This window comes from Scyliorhinus torazame, chromosome 1 (assembly GCF_047496885.1).
Source record: "Scyliorhinus torazame isolate Kashiwa2021f chromosome 1, sScyTor2.1, whole genome shotgun sequence".
NCBI classification, from domain to species: domain Eukaryota; kingdom Metazoa; phylum Chordata; class Chondrichthyes; order Carcharhiniformes; family Scyliorhinidae; genus Scyliorhinus; species Scyliorhinus torazame.
Genome location: NC_092707.1, coordinates 255002297 through 255017973, shown reverse-complemented (window position 1 = coordinate 255017973; position 15677 = coordinate 255002297). Strand labels below are relative to the sequence as shown.

At 49.4% G+C, this 15677-nt stretch overlaps 1 protein-coding gene across 3 annotated transcripts in view; it reads right to left on the bottom strand.

Moving 5' to 3' along the window:
- Nucleotides 1-15677, bottom strand: part of adgb (androglobin) — a 612248-nt gene that overhangs the window by 458399 nt on the left and 138172 nt on the right. For all 3 annotated transcript variants that reach the window (XM_072504722.1, XM_072504733.1, XM_072504728.1), the window contains exon 6: nucleotides 5186-5325. In XM_072504722.1, the coding sequence (XP_072360823.1) occupies nucleotides 5186-5325 (140 nt within the window). The remainder of the gene's footprint in view (nucleotides 1-5185; nucleotides 5326-15677) is intronic.

The following is a 15677-nucleotide window of genomic DNA, read 5'->3' as shown; positions in this document are numbered from 1 at the left end:
TAGAACACAGTGGCAGCAGTGTGCACCATCTACAAGATGCACTGCAGAGGCATACAAAGCAAAGGCTCCTTGGACAGCACTTCCAAACCCACAATGTCTATCATCTAGAACAGTCATTTTCAAAGTCGGGGTCTCTACTTGTGAGAGGGTCGCGGGCGGGTGTCGGGAGGGTCGCGGAGCCATCCATCGCGGCGTTACTGATCGCGAGAATTACTGCGCAACGGCCGCAGCAGCCGGCTTTTAAAAATGACGGTCACAATCGGCTTTCAGAATACAGGCGCGCTGTGCTTGCGTGCCCGTTCATCAGTGCGCATGCCCGGAGCCCAGCGAGAAACACCGCCTCCTCCTGACAACAGCGCGCTGACCCAGGAGAAGATCTTTCTTTAAATTCAATGCAGTCTTCCTGCCTGAAGCGACGGCAGAGAGCAGGTCACGCGTCCCGAACGCTGATGTCACATGCTCTGGGCATAATTGCAATTCCTCCATTTTGTCAGCAGCAAACAAGCAACAGGAATGAAAAATTTTAAATGGATTGTATTGTAATAAGGAAGAGAGGGCCAGAGACACAAACTGGCAGGATCTCAGAATTAAACCTGCTGGAGAGAGTGGCTCAGGAGAATCCACAGCAGGATAGAGCAGTGGTGGTCTGCGCTCCAGGACCTCTGATGAACAACCCATTCAGAAATGTAACATTGAATGACAAAGCAAGTGAGATTGTGAGGATCAAGCAGGCTCACCTGTCGCAATAAAGGTAAGTGAAAATGGTGGGTCACGAAGTTCGTGCGGCATGGGTCGCGAAGGTCGGCCGGTGTGGGTCTCGAAGGTTGGCCGGCTGGTACAAATCGGTCCCCGTAAAAAAAGTTTGAAAAACACTGATCTAGAAGGACAAGCGAAGCAGGCACATGGGAACACCATCACCTGGAGGTTTCCCTCCCAGCCAACCCTGATTATATTGTTGTTCCTTAAGTAGTGTTCCCTTCCTATCAGCACTGTTGCTTTGCCTGCAAAAATGGAAAGCAGAGGGTCAAAAAGGTAGCTCACCACCACCTTCGCAAGAGTAGTTGGAGATGGGCAATAAATGCTGCCCTTAGACAGTGATGCTCACATCCCATGAATGTATACAGAAAAAAATGTCCTGTTTTAGCTGGTCCATAAATCACTCTGGGCGCTGCATTTAAGTAGAACATATCAAGGCCTTGGAGAGGATGCAGAAGAGGCTTACTAAAATGTTAGCAGGGAATAGGGACTTCAGTTACATTGTAACCCTGAGAGAAGGTCGGATCATTCTCCTGAGAACATTTTTTAATATAATAGCATTTTATTAAAGAAAAGCATGAATTGCAATGTAACTTATATTGCAAAATTCAGATATGGACTAAGCAGTCAAGTTAAAATCGTGCAACTATGTGACAATAAAGCTGTAACAAAAATAGACAAACAAATTCAACAGGTAACAGGGAAGTGGTGGATCGGATATTAAAAGAAGGGTGATGTTGAATGAAAATTAGATTAAAATTACGAACCAAGTCACCATTCCTGCCATTGTTTCACTGAAGAACATATTTCTTTCATCATTAAGAGGAGATTCAATGCGCGCGATTCTCTGGAAAAATTTCAAAGTGTGGTAGCAAGCGGGAACTGCCGCGATCTTTTCAGCCTGGTGAGGCCGGCAACACTAATCAACATTAATTGGTTCACTTAACTACGCCCCACGGGCTTCTCGCCACAAATAAAGGCTTGCCAGCCGATCCGCTGGCACCGCGTTCTTCAATCCCAGCTAACAAGGTCGAACAGCACTTAAGCATCACTTGCTCAGCCAACCCCAGCCATCTTACGAAAATGGCACCTAGGAGACTGGCCCCAAGATTCGGGGATTCGGACCTGGGGAGGTGGCTAGATACAGTGGAGGCCAGGAGGGATGTCCTGTTCCCTCGAGAGTCTCAGAGGATCAGCCATAAGGCAGCCAGTGCTGCCAGGAACGAGGTTGCAACGGCTGTGAGCGCCGGGTGTGTGACCAGGTGGACTGGCCTCCAGTGCAGGAAAAACGTCAACGCCCTATATTGGACAGCACGAGCAAGTAGACACCCATGCGCCCCCACCCCCCAAGCCCTCTCTGCCCCCACGCGAGCATCCACCCCCAAATCCCCGTGCGACCCCCAACCCCCCCCCCCACCAACCCTCCCTCCGCACACCCCTCTCCCACCACTGTGACTAATGATGACCTTTCTGTGTCTCCTTAGGAAAAGCTCTCCCAAAATCGCCAGAGAGGGCCCAGACTGCCGCAGGCGTGGAGGACATAAGAATCCTCTCCAACTTTGAGGAGCATGCCCTGGAGGTGACTGGTGTGGCCGTGAACAGAGCTGTCACCAATGCAGAGGCTGGCGGATGCCATAGATATGAGGAACCGCCGGGCTCCAGCCAACATGAGTTGTTATTGCCTTACTGACTGACCCATCCCTCCCACTGATCACATGTCCATTCTCCCACAGGTCCTCCAATCGACAGTGCCAGCCTATCCTGGGTGGCCCCGTCTCCAGCCACCCATGAGACCACCTCAGAGGAGAGCTCCGAGGATGTCATCATAATAGCCGCGTCACAGCTATCATTCCCACTAGCACAGACACACGCACCTCAGTGGGAAAAGTTAGTGGTCAGGCTTCTGGGGTACACCACACAGCTGCTGATGTACATCAGCTGGAGGCAGGACATCCCAGGTGAGACAGCAATCGGAGGTCTGCTGGATTACAGGACCCAGGGGTCCCAGCCTGATGCCGCGCAAGAGGTCACCAGGAGCTGATGGAGACATTAGGGTGCAGCTGGGACATTCAGCGGGAGATGTCGGCGTCACTCCAGTAGATCCATAGCCACTTGGAGGAGTCCCAGAGGCTACGGGCGCTGGAGATGTCGCCGGCAATGCGTGGCACCAGGGCCAACACTGCAAGGATGGTGACTGCAGTGGAGAGCCTGGTACACGGCATCGGCACCATTCGTGAAGGTGTCCAAGGCGGTGACGGCCATGGCTGAGGGTCTCAGCAGAATGTCTGACTTGCTGGGGGATGTCACCCAGTACCAAGCTGACCTTCATGAGGTTCTGTGGGACATGTCTTGCCCTGAGACGGGAATTCCCGAGGTGCTGTGGAGCTTGTCCTAGTCACTGAGGAGCATCACCAAGGAAGTTGACACGAGGGTGTGGACCATAGGGAACCGCCAGGGCAGGCAGAGCCAGATGATGGAGGGGCAGCCAGGGCTCAAATCAGCTGCCCCTCCGTCCCATGGTGTATCCCAGGACCCTATGGGCACTGACCGGGAGGAGGCAGACCAGTCCCATGGAGTGGCGACGGTGACCACCATCTCCCCCAGGTTCCACCTCTCTGATGAGGCCGCATCTCACAGCCAGCTCATGGTACAGGGCGGCACGGCTGTGCATGGGTTGCCCACAAGTGAGTCGGGGCCCTGCGGTCTCAGAGCCCCCAGAGGACACCCACCAGGGGCATTGAAGGCCTCGGGACAGGGTAAGCAGTTGGTTGCCTCCATCTCAAATGTGAATCCTGGGGACACCTAGAGTAGCGATAGAGCTAGGAGGGCCAAGCACATTGAGGACCATAGATGGCAATGGGGCAGGAGGAACGAGGCGGGGGGGGGGGGGTAGGTAGGGGTTGAGAGGGTGGGGTATGAGGCAGCACTATTGAGAGAGTGGGAATTGTAAAACACAATAAACACACTTGTGCACAACCAGTATGACACCTCTGTCAATTTCTTCCGTAATGCGGGCCACCCTCCAAACCCATGACCCTTCTCTCTCTGCACCCCCTGTTTCCCATGGCACTCACCTACCATCCGACCGTGGACATGTGCCTGGTGCTGTGTCCTATCCCCTGGGTGTTCAGATATGGGCTCCTGTGTCCGTGGTGTTGCCCTCCTACTGTGTTCAAGCAGTGTCCATGCATCAAGGTGTGATTGGGATTTCTAGGCAATGACTCCCATAGGCTACATGGCCTGCCCACCCACAGGAATCCACTTAGGCTGTGTGAAGTACTCACTTAACCACAAATGCCAATTCCCTATTAGCAACAGCCTTTAGCTGCACGGCCAGAGGCCTTGGTAGTCCTCGGTAGTCAATGGGGTTTTGGGTGGTTGGTGAGGCAGACAGGCAGGGACAAGGGTTGCCCCCAGAACGGGTATACACGATCCAGAGTTGGCATGGTGGTGCAGTGTGCAGTTGCTCTCCCACCCTCCAATGGCGGCCCACCCCTCCAGAAAGTCCCCACCTCCAGCCGAGAGTCCATCACCCCCACCGAGCACTGGGGTTGCAAGCCCAGTGCCCAGGCTCTTTGCCTATGAGCAAAGATGGCTACTCCCCTCCTCGGCTCCCCATCGAAGCCCTTTCGTCAGGTTCACGTTTTTCGGAAGGAGTACTAATCGGCACCAGCGTGAGCACTTGCTGGGGAGGCCACTGAATGACGGGAGGCCGTTGGATAAGGGGTGGCTCCCATTAATTGTATAGAAATGGGGCTTAAATGGTGGTAATTGGTTTCTCCCCACGCTACGGCGAGATCCCGATTTCACCAACGGGTGTGGGCTGATTGCATCGCAAACTGTTTGGCACCTGGCATGGTTCTCGTTTTTGGTCTCTCCCGCTATTCACCAGCCTCGTTTCACTTGAGTAAGAGTGCAACGAAGCCGTAGAATCACACCTAATGTTTAAGATGATGGGAGGTTATAATGGAGTAAATGTTTCCACTGGTAGGAGTTACAGATTTAAGTTTATTGCAAAATTACCCAGAGGCAAATGCAGAAGGGTTTTTTTTTAAAGCAGCATGCTGTTACAGTCTGGAATGCAATGCCTGAAAAGCTGGTGGATCCATACTCAATAGAAACATCCGAAAGGGAAGTGGATAAATATTTGACAGAGGAAAATATTTGCAGGGCTACAGGAAAAAAGGATGAAAATTAGACTAATTGGATAGTTCTCCCAAAGAGTGAATGCAGGCACAATGGGCTTAGTGGCCTCCTTATTGCTGTATGATTCTATGATTTCAACTGAATTGCATAGATTAGAAAGTCCAGTCTCTAATGGTCAGAGAATGTATAATACACTGCTGATTTCACTTCAGAGGTTTTAAGGATTAAAAAGCTGAACTTGTTATTAGTTGACAATGTCCTTAACGAGATGGTTTTAACATACTCAATGCTTGCGATCTTTATGAGAGCTTTCGACAGCAACATCGGCCAGAGTTCCCCATAACAGGTTGTAGTTGGAAGCAGCAGGTTATCATTTCTGTCGAAGGGCATGGTGTCATCCACTGTGATCTTGCGCCAACATCCCTGGGAGGAGAGAGGAAGACTTACAGTCAGCTGGAAAACTAGTAAACAGACAAGTTCAACAAACACAGGCAATTCAACATATTGCAACATGCTCCTGCCGTGCATGTAGGCCCACAGCTGAACGACACCAGTAATTACCGTAATTAATCGGACCAGGCACCTAGACTACAAGTTTATTTGAGATACTCAACCTGACAGACATAATGATTTATTACTAATTGCTCTGCATCAGAATTTGTTGCAAAGATGATTTTCATTTGACCACATTCCTTTTGTTTTTAATTCCTGCTATTTATCTCATTACGTGCAGCCGCAAAGATAGAGATCAGTCTTCTACTGTGGCCACTGTGAAGCAGCCAACATGATGCAAAAGAACAGCCTGCGACTGACTCTCCCTCCTGTTGTCTTTTAATAAAAACACTCTCCTGAGGCAGATGTCATTGGCAAGGACCAAAATTTAATGTCCATTATGTTGGTGGTGATGAAGTTTCCACTTAAACCATTGGTACAACTGCGAGCCTTGCTTGGCCACTCCAGAGGGCAGTTAAGAAGCAATCAAGTATGGTCTCCCTCTGTTACTGGTGGGTTGGGTACAGGTGATTAAAATGAACGTGTTGCCGGGATTCCCGTTTATTTTCTAATGTCTGCCGATTTTCCTGCCAAAGGCATTTTTTAGAGAGATTGAAGGGATGATTATGGGGAGGGAAGGTTGCCAGAATTAGAAAGGTGCTACGACAGAGAGGAAGGCAGGCAGGGGGTTTGGGTCTTCCAAACCTGATGTATTATTACTGGGTGGAGAATGTGGAGACGGTATGGAGCTGGATCAGAGGGGTTGACTCCCAATGGGTCAGAATGGAGGAGAGTTTGGGTAGGGGGTCAGGATTGAAGGCGCTAGCAACAGCACTGCTCCTGGCGGCCCTGGGGCGATACTCAGTGAGTCCGCTAGTAATAGCCTCGTTGAAAATTTGGAGGCAGTTTCGCCAGCACTTGGGGTTGGTGGCAGAGTCAAGGGAAATGCCGATTTGGGATAACCATAGATTTGAGCTAGGGGAAGTGGGATGGAAATTTTCGGAGATGTGGGGCAGCACGGTAGCATTGTGGATAGCACAATTGCTTCACAGCTCCAGGGTCCCAGGTTCGATTCCGGCTTGGGTCACTGTCTGTGCGGAGTCTGCACATCCTCCCCGTGTGTGCGTGGGTTTCCTCCGGGTGTTCCGGTTTCCTCCCACAGTCCAAAGATGTGCAGGTTAGGTGGATTGGCCATGATAAATTGCCCTTAGTGTCCAAAATTGCCCTTCGTGTTGGGTGGGGTTGCTGGGTTATGGGGATAGGGTGGCGGTGTTGACCTTGGGTGGGGTGCTCTTTCCAAGAGCCGTTGCAGACTCGATGGGCCGAATGGCCTCCTTCTGCACTGTAAATTCTGAAATTCTGAAATGTGCGGAGAAAGGAATTCGGATACCAAAAGATTTGTTTCTTGGGGGTCGGTTTGCAGGTTTGAAGGAGCTGGGAGCGAAGTATGGGCTGGAGCAGGGGGAAATATTTAGATACATCCAGGTTCGAGACTTTGCCAGAAAGGAGATACAGAGTCCCCAGTAGAGCTGGCTTCCTCATTGCTGGAGGAGGTGCTGACGACAGGGGGACTGGAGAAGGGGTAGTATCGTTGGATATGGGGTGGCTCCTGTTAATTGTGTGGAAATGGGGTTTAAGTGGTGATAATTGGTTTCTCGCCAAACTATGGTGAGATCCCAATTCTGCGGGCCGGGTTTCATATCAAACTGTTTGGCGTCTGGCACGGTTCTTGTTTTCTGCCTCTCCTGCTATTCACCAGCTTGTTTCGCTTGAGTGAGAGCAGAACGAGGCCAGAGAATTGGCATCAAAAACCTGAAGGATCAATTTCCTTTCTGAGGTTCCCTTTTCAGTAAGGCTCCTTCTAAAAAAAACAAAAGCTTTCGAACCATGGATTCCATCACATTTTTAAAACCTGATGAGATCATCACCCAATCTTCTGTACTCGAGTTTCTAATGTTTAGGTACTTGAGCCTTCGGCAGAAAATGCTGCATATAACTGATGCACAATCAATTGCACAAAGACTGAAGTTGGGTACAACTGTGGCTTTATTACAGTCAGATGTGTGGCCTCCTGCTGCAGCTGGTGAAATGGCAGGGCACTGGAGGTCATGCATATTTATACAGTTCTCTCTGGGCGGAGCCAGCCGGCAGGAACTACCGGCGAACCTGTAGTGCAGGTCCTACCTTACATCTCCTATTACAGTGGTTCCCCACATTCACCCCCTGTTAAAAATGAGTCCGGTGGGGGTGACGTGAAACTATATACAATTAGTGCAATTATGTACAGTGGTAGGGGAAAGAAGAGTCCATGTTGACGGTCCGGAGTCCGTCAAAGGTTCAGCCGGTCCGGTGCTTTGGTGCTTCGTTGGGAGCGGCGTAACGGTGGCGGCGAAGTCGGTGCTGGCGATGGTGGAGGTGGCACCGATGGCGGTGGTGGCGGTGCTAATCCTGGCCAGTCATCGGGGAACTCCGGGAGCGTGCAGAAGTCCTCTTCGTCCTCTTGTGCGGAAAAGGGGAGGGGGGGTGGTCTGGTGGGGTCAATATTAGCGGCACGGTGGATGGTGGGGGGGGGGGGGGGGCGCATTGGTGGGGGTGTGTGTTGTGGTGGAACCTGAGTGAGACAGTATCTTGGCGGTCGTCGGGGAACTCAACGTAGGCATATTGAGGGTTGGCGTGGAGCAAATGAACCCTGTCCACCAAGGGGTCTGCCTTGTGGAGTCAGACGTGCCTACGGAGAAGGACTGGTCCTGGAGCAGCGAGCCAAGTCGGGAGAGACACCGCAGACGTGGACTTCCTGGGGAAGGTAAAAACACGTTCATGGGGTGTGTTATTAGTGGCGGTGCACAATAGTGACCGGACGGAGTGTAGAGCGTCAGGGAGGACCTCCTGCCAGCGAGAGGCTGGGAGGTTCCTGGACCATAGGGCCAGTTGGACGGCCCTCCAAACCATCCCATTCTCCTGTTCTACTTGCCCGTTTCCCCGGGGGTTGTAGCTGGTCGTCCTGCTGGAGACTATACCCCTGCTGAGCAGGAACTGATGCAGCTCATCGCTTATGAATGAGGATCCCCTGTCACTGTGGATGTAGGCGGGGAAACCGAACAGAGCGAAGATGGTGCTGAGGGTCTTGATAATGGTGGCAGACGTCATATCGGGGCATGGGATGGCGAAGGGGAAACTGGAGTACTCATCGACCACACTGAGAATGTATGTGTTACGGTCGGTAGAGGGGAGGGGCCCGTTGAAATCCACGCTGGGGCGGGAAACCTTCACCAGGCGTGCACGGTCCGGCCGATAGAAGTGCGGCTTGTACTCCGCACAGACCTGGCAGTCCCTGGTGAATGTCCTTACTTCCTTGACAGAGTAGGGCAGATTGCGAGCTTTGACTAGATGGTACAATCGAGTGACCCACGGGTGACAAAGGCTGTCGTTTTGGGCCCGGAGTTGGTCCACTTGTGCGCTGGCACATGTACCTCGGGAGAGGGCGTCTGGGGGCTCGTTGAGTTTACCGGGGAGATACAAGATCTCATAATTATAGGTGGAGAGCTCGATTCTCCACCGCAAAATTTTATCATTTTTGATCTTGCCCCGCTGTGTGTTATTGAACATGAAGGCTACCGACCGTTGGTCCGTAAGGAAAATGAATCTCTTACCGGCCAGGTAATGCCTCCAATGCCGCACATCTTCAACGATAGCTTGGGCATCCTTTTCGACGGATGAGTGTTGAATTTCAGACGCATGAAGGGTGCGGAAAAAGAAGCCACGGGCCTGATAGCCTGGTTTAGAGTGGCGGCAAGGGCGACGTCTGAAGCGTCGCTTTCTACTTGGAAAGGCAGTGACTCATCCACTGTGCGCATCCCGGCCTTGGCGATGTCTGCTCTGATGCGGGCGAAAACATGTTGTGCCTCAGCCGCGAGGGGGAATTGGGTGGACTGAATGAGTGGGCGGGCCTTGTCCGCATAATTTGGGACCCATTGAGTGTAGTAGGAAAAGAACCCCAGGCAGCGTTTGAGGGCCTTGGGGCAGTGGGGGAGGGGAAGTTCCATGAGGCATGCGGTCGGGGTCGGGCCCGAGAAGTCCGTTTTGGACTATATAGCCGAGAATGGCTGAGGATCGAGAGGCGTTGCGTAGGTGTGGTGGAAGGCAGCGCATGTGTAGTTATGGTGCCCACCCGGTCTGGGGACTTGAGGCACTCAGCTTCAGGATCCGTTGGGCTGTCGGGATCGTACTCTGGCATGCCTTGTTGTATTGAGCGGACACTTCTGCGCCTCAGCTGGGATCGTTGGCTGCTGAGCGGTGGAGCAGATCTGCAAAGGGCTGCGTAGCTGGCCACACTGTAGACACCGGATTCGTTTTGCCGGACATTGCCACTTTAAGTGGGCGGAGCCACAATTTGGACACGTCATGACGCCGACGTCAGCGTGTTCCGTGCACCATCGCGCATGCGCAGTGCAGTCGGTCGACGTATGCACCTGCGCAGTCAGGTTGTCGGGCTTGTCGTCCACTCGGTCGTGGCGCGCATGCGCAGGGACCCGAGAAAAGCACGCGAAACAGCCACTCTCCTCGATGCTCAGGCCCTGCATTTGTGCAATGGCCTGCACCCGTTCCGCCTTGTGGAAGGCCAGCTCCGCAGTTTCTGCCGCCCTGATGTGGGAGTAGCAATTCTTAGCATGCTCATGGACAACGCACGTCTCGATAGCGACAGAGAGGGTCAACTGTTTGACTGTCAGGAGCTACTGCCGAAGGGAGTTGGAGTGGACCCGAAAACGATCTGATCCCAGATCATGGAATCAGCCGTCGAGTCATAGTTACATGACTGTGCTAGAATGCGGAGATGGGTGACGAAGGACTGAAAAGGTTCATCCTTGCCCTGAAGCCTCTGCTGGAAAACCTACCGTTCAAAGCTCTCATTCACCTCAATGTCGCAGTGGCTGTCAAACTTCAGCAGGATTGTTTTGAATTTCAATTTGTCTTCGCCGTCAGCGAACGTGAGGGAGTTGTAGATGTGGATGGCATGGTCCCCCGCGGTGGAGAGAAATAGCGCGATCTTCCTGACATCCGATGCTGCTTCGAGGTCGGAGGCCTCAATGTACCAGAGGAACTTTTGCTTGAAGAGCTTCCAATTTGCGCCGAGGTTGCCGGAGATGCGGAGGAGGCTGGATGTTTTCCATGACACCGGATGGCTGCTTGCTGGTCAATGCTGATTCACTCAAGGTAGGTCCGTCAATTTTCAGTATCACTCCGTGGTACCATGATGTGTTAGGCAGGTCGGTTCGGTGTGGACTGCACTTGATACAGCGATCGAGTAACAGACCTCTAACACTGTAGAAGATCCAACACGGTTTTATTGAACGATAGAACTAACATACATATTTAACTGTGGGTCGACACTATACTGAACTGACTGGAGACATTGTACTAGCCTGACCAGACTCACTAGCTGCCGCATGGTATTTGCACTTGCTAGCTCGTGGATTCTGACTGTCTCAGTGGCTGGGTCCAGAGAGAGCGGGAAACCTAATGCCCTCTGGCTTTATAGTAGTGGTGTCCTGTCTGGTGATTGGCTGCACTGTGCTGTGTGCTTCCTGGTCATCCTGTGTGTCGATCACTGCCTGTCTGCACTTCATTATATACATGCGTGGATATTATGACAGTTAGCACTGCTGCTTCAACGGGTTCGATTTCAACCCTCGAGTAACTGTGTGGAGTTTGCACGTTCTCTCTGCATCTGCGTGGATTTCCTCCAGGTGCTCCGGTTTCCTCCAACAGTCCAAACATGTGCAGGTTAGGTGGTTTGGTCATGGTAAAATGCCATTTAGTGTCCAAACGTTAAGTGGGGTTAAGGGGATAGGGTGGGGGAATTGGGCTTAGGTAGGGTAATCTTTCGGAGGGTTGGTGCAGGCTCGATGAGCTGAATGCATGCTTCTGTCTGGGGCTGTTTAGCACACTGGGCTAAATCGCTGGCTTTGAAAGCAGACCAAGGCAGGCCAGCAGCACGGTTCAATTCCCGTAACAGCCTCCCCGAACAGGTGCCGGAATGTGGCGACTAGGGGCTTTTCACAGTAACTTCATTGAAGCCTACTTGTGACAATAAGCGAGCGATTTTCATTTCATTTCATTGTAGGGATTCTATGAATTTTACAGCTCACTGGGACTTGGAGCAAAAGGCATGTTAGCCAGGCCTGGACATTAAGAAGTGAAAATACAAACTTTACTGGTCACTGCATGGAATTCAGGTAGGGGTTCGTGCTCAGTTTGATGACATAATTTGTGAGTGGAAAAAGAGGCTGGAAGATTTGCCTCTCTTGGAGCTGGAGGAATAAATCTACAGTAACCCCCAGAGTGGAAGTTGCAGCTGGTACATGGAAGAGAGAGGCCTGCCAGCAGTTGGGACTTTAAAGCACTGGAACAATAGCAGACAGCGATGAGAAACCAAGAGTGTTTTCAGACTTTTGGAATCACTAAGGTCTATGTATGAAGTGGGGAGTCCACAATGTGAGAACTTGAAGGAAAGTTGGAGGGTCGTTTAGCCAAAGGTTAGTGGAAGGATTCCCAAGAAATTTTGGACATTGGAGGATAGCTGGAGCACTGAGGAGAAATCAAATTGAATTCCAAAGAGCTGTGGCACATTTTGGTTTGAGAAGTAAATGAACCCTCAATATCCTGTAATGTATAAAAGAACCCATGGATGGAAGTGAAAAGTAGAACTGTTTAAAATTTAAGCAATTAGAAAGTATAGTGTTAATTTAGTGGTGCATACTTTGTTTAAATTAGTAACATTTTTTTCTTGTTAAAATTGGCATTTGGTGTAGTTCTTTCAATTAATAACTGGGGGCTTCTAATTTCTCTTAAAATTTTAACTGTCTCAATGGAAATCGTAACGAATGTTGTTGGAGCTGCGTTCATCCATGCAAGTGGAGGCTATTCCAACACACTCCTGACTTGTGCCTTGCAGATTGTTGAAAATCTTTGCGGATTCAGGGGGTGAGTCACGTGCCGCAGAATACCTGTCCTCTGACCTGCTCTTGTAGCCAGTGTATATGTAACAGATTCATTTAGGTTTCTGGTCAAAGGTGACGTCCAGGACGTTGATGATGAGGGATTTGGTGATGGCTTTTGCCACTGAATGCCAAGGAGAGGTGGTTAGACTCCTTCATGTTGGAGATAGTCAATGCCTGGCATATTTGTGGCATGAATGTTGCTTGATTTATTGTCACATGTACCGAAGTACAGTGAAGTATTTTTCTGCGGCCAAGGGAACGTACACAGTACGTGCACAGTAGACAAAAAGAATAATCGACAAAGTACATCGACAAATGAGTACTTGAAATTCATAAGCCGAAGCCTGGATATTACAAAGGTCTTGTTGCATATGGGCACGAATTGCTTCATTGTCTGAAGAATTGTGTATGAAACGTAACACTGTGCAATTCACCTTGCCTTATTTCTCTGGTTGCATTTTGCTTTCCGGATGACTCATCATCACTGATTACCAGAAACACAGTCACAAAGAGTATCATTCAGGAGTTTCACAAATCAAACAGCCTTTTAATAAGGAATCATCTGAAAACTTTGTAGAATGCCTGGGCAGCAGCACAAACCACACTAATAAGTCAAGCAGGAAACAGCATAGTCAAAGTAAGCGGGCTCATGCAGTTTCCTTAATCATGACTCATGCTGTTCTATTTATTTGATTCTCATGGAGGCTGATGGATGCAAAATGACACAGCCAAACTCCCAGCTGATTAATAGTGCTTGTTCGAAATGCTAAAGGAGCTTTAACTTACAACACCCAAAGCTGTGGATTGAATCTGGTTTCAAGCAGTAGTTTGGCCTGGATTCCAAAATACAGCATCTGCTTAAGTATTTTATGCTGAGATTCAATCAATCATTTATATAAGTTTAGATTCAATTATATTTTAAAATTTCTATTATCAAAATTTTAAACAACCTGTGAACACTTTACATGGATTTATCTGTATTAATTATGTCCACACCATGTTACATTTGTCACATTTCCCTCCCTCCCTTCCACTAACCAAATCTCCCCAAATCCTTCTCCCTGCTCGAGCCCTGAACTCACAGTAACTTCATTGCAGTGTGAATGTAAGCCTACTTGTGACAATAAAGATTATTATTGTGTTCTGCAAGCTCACTTCGTCCATGATGGGCAGCACAAGAAAAATTAAAACATACTACAGCAGTACACTTAACTACAATAATGGCTATACACACAATGTATCTCATGAAGTTACCCCTTGTTCCCAATTACCTATGGCTCCTGAACTCTGAGAAATGCCCCATATAACTCTGAGCAAAACCCAGCATATAGATACTACCCAACAAGTTATTTTCTAGGTTTGGGAAAGACGTCTTCAGTTCAGCATAAAAAGTCTTCTCTGTAAGAGTTTAGTTTTAAACAGCAGCCTTTTAACAATAACTTTGTTTTGGGAGAACCTGCTTCCTACAGCTGGGTGTGGCTATGATGGTAGATGCTTCTCCACTGTCTTCTCCAGTTATCTTGCAATGGATGCATCATTTTTTTCCTTTGATGTTACTCACCCGTGGACCAGGCTTTTACCATATAGGTGCAACTATTCTCTTATCTCTCCACTTTGAAGCCACCTCTCCTTTACACCATTATTTTCCCCTAGTGACTTTGGGAAACAGTTGTTTTCCTACTGCTACTTTACTTTGCATATCATAAAATCCCTTCAGACAGCTGCACTGATCCGTTCCTCTTTATCCCACTTCTTCACTGTATTTTATGCCAATTTCATTTTGATTTTGATTATCTTCAATTCTTAACAACATGTACACTGATGTGATACCGTGTGATACCTCCACATGGAGGCTCTACCTCCACACTACCTCTCTTGACTCCTCCACTGTTGATAAATTAGCAGACTATTTATTTGAGATCCAATATTGGATCAATGGAAATTTTCCATAATTAAATCTGAGGAAGACTGAAACCATTTCATAATTCAAAATTCCATTCTATCGCTCCTCACTCCACTCCTCTTTCTGCAACAGCCTGATTCCAGTCTGTTCACAATCTTGGCCAAGAGATGGGTATCTGAATGGCTATGCATGCCTAATGATATTCATCATAGTGATATTCATCACTTAGTCCTCCTGTTTTCACCTCCATAACATCACTTGTCTTTGTCCCTGTCTCTGCTCCTCTGTTGCTGAAGCCCTCATTCATTTCTTTGTTATGTCTAAACTTAACTATTGCAATGGGCTCCTGGTTGGTCACCCAAATTCTCCCCTCTGTAAACTCGAAGCCATCCAAAATGCTGTAGCCTGTATCTTAACTTACAAGTCCCCATTCACCTTTCACCCATTGCTCGCTGGTTCCTGGTTACAACATCCTGTTTTTAAAATGTTCTTCCTTATTTTAAATCCCTCCATGGCCTTGCCCTCCTTGGGCAATATTTAATGGTGGTGACAGGGGTCTTAACCCACCAGCTAGAAAGCCAACGAGAACCCGGTGTTACTTCCATTAGGGAAAGCCTGTTGTATTCAGTGACACTTAACTGGACAATAGCAGGCCTTCTCAAGGATCAAGAACCTGGGGGCAGAGGGCTTGTCTGCCAAGAGCTGCTGACCAGAGGCTGGCAGCTCTATTGAATGGCAGCGCCAATGGGGAGGTGGTGGCTGCTGCCAGTACTACACGAACACAAGGCCGAGTATCATTGCTGGATCCCAAGTCACAGGTAAGTGATGGCAAAAGGTGGGGCCGTGGGGTTGGGCTCACAGAAGATGGGGAGAAAGGGGGTCAGCATCAAGGATTGCTCACAGAGCACCCCCACCCTACAATCCCCACAGTGTGCCTTTTAACATAGAGCCCCAGGTTTGCTTGTCATGCTCCCCTCATGGGTTAATACAAGCAGTGGCAGTTGAGACCCTTAAGTCTGCATTAACTGCAGACTGCATCATTTGACAGGGGAGTGGAGTGGAAGGCTGACCCTGGGCCTTCCCACCATGGACTTAATCAAAAGTCGACCCCTTAGCTCTGTAATCTCCTCCACCTCACAATCCTCCAAGATATCTGTACTCATTTAATTCTGATGTGGAGATGCCGGCGTTGGACTAGGGTGAGCACAGTACGAAGTCTTACAACACCAGGTTAAAGTCCAACAGGTTTGTTTCGATGTCACTAGCTTTTGGAACGCTGCTCCTTCCTCAGGTGAATGAAGAGGTATGTTCCAGAAACATATATATAGACAAATTCAAAGATGCCAAACAATGCTTGGAATGCGACCATTAGCAGGTGATTA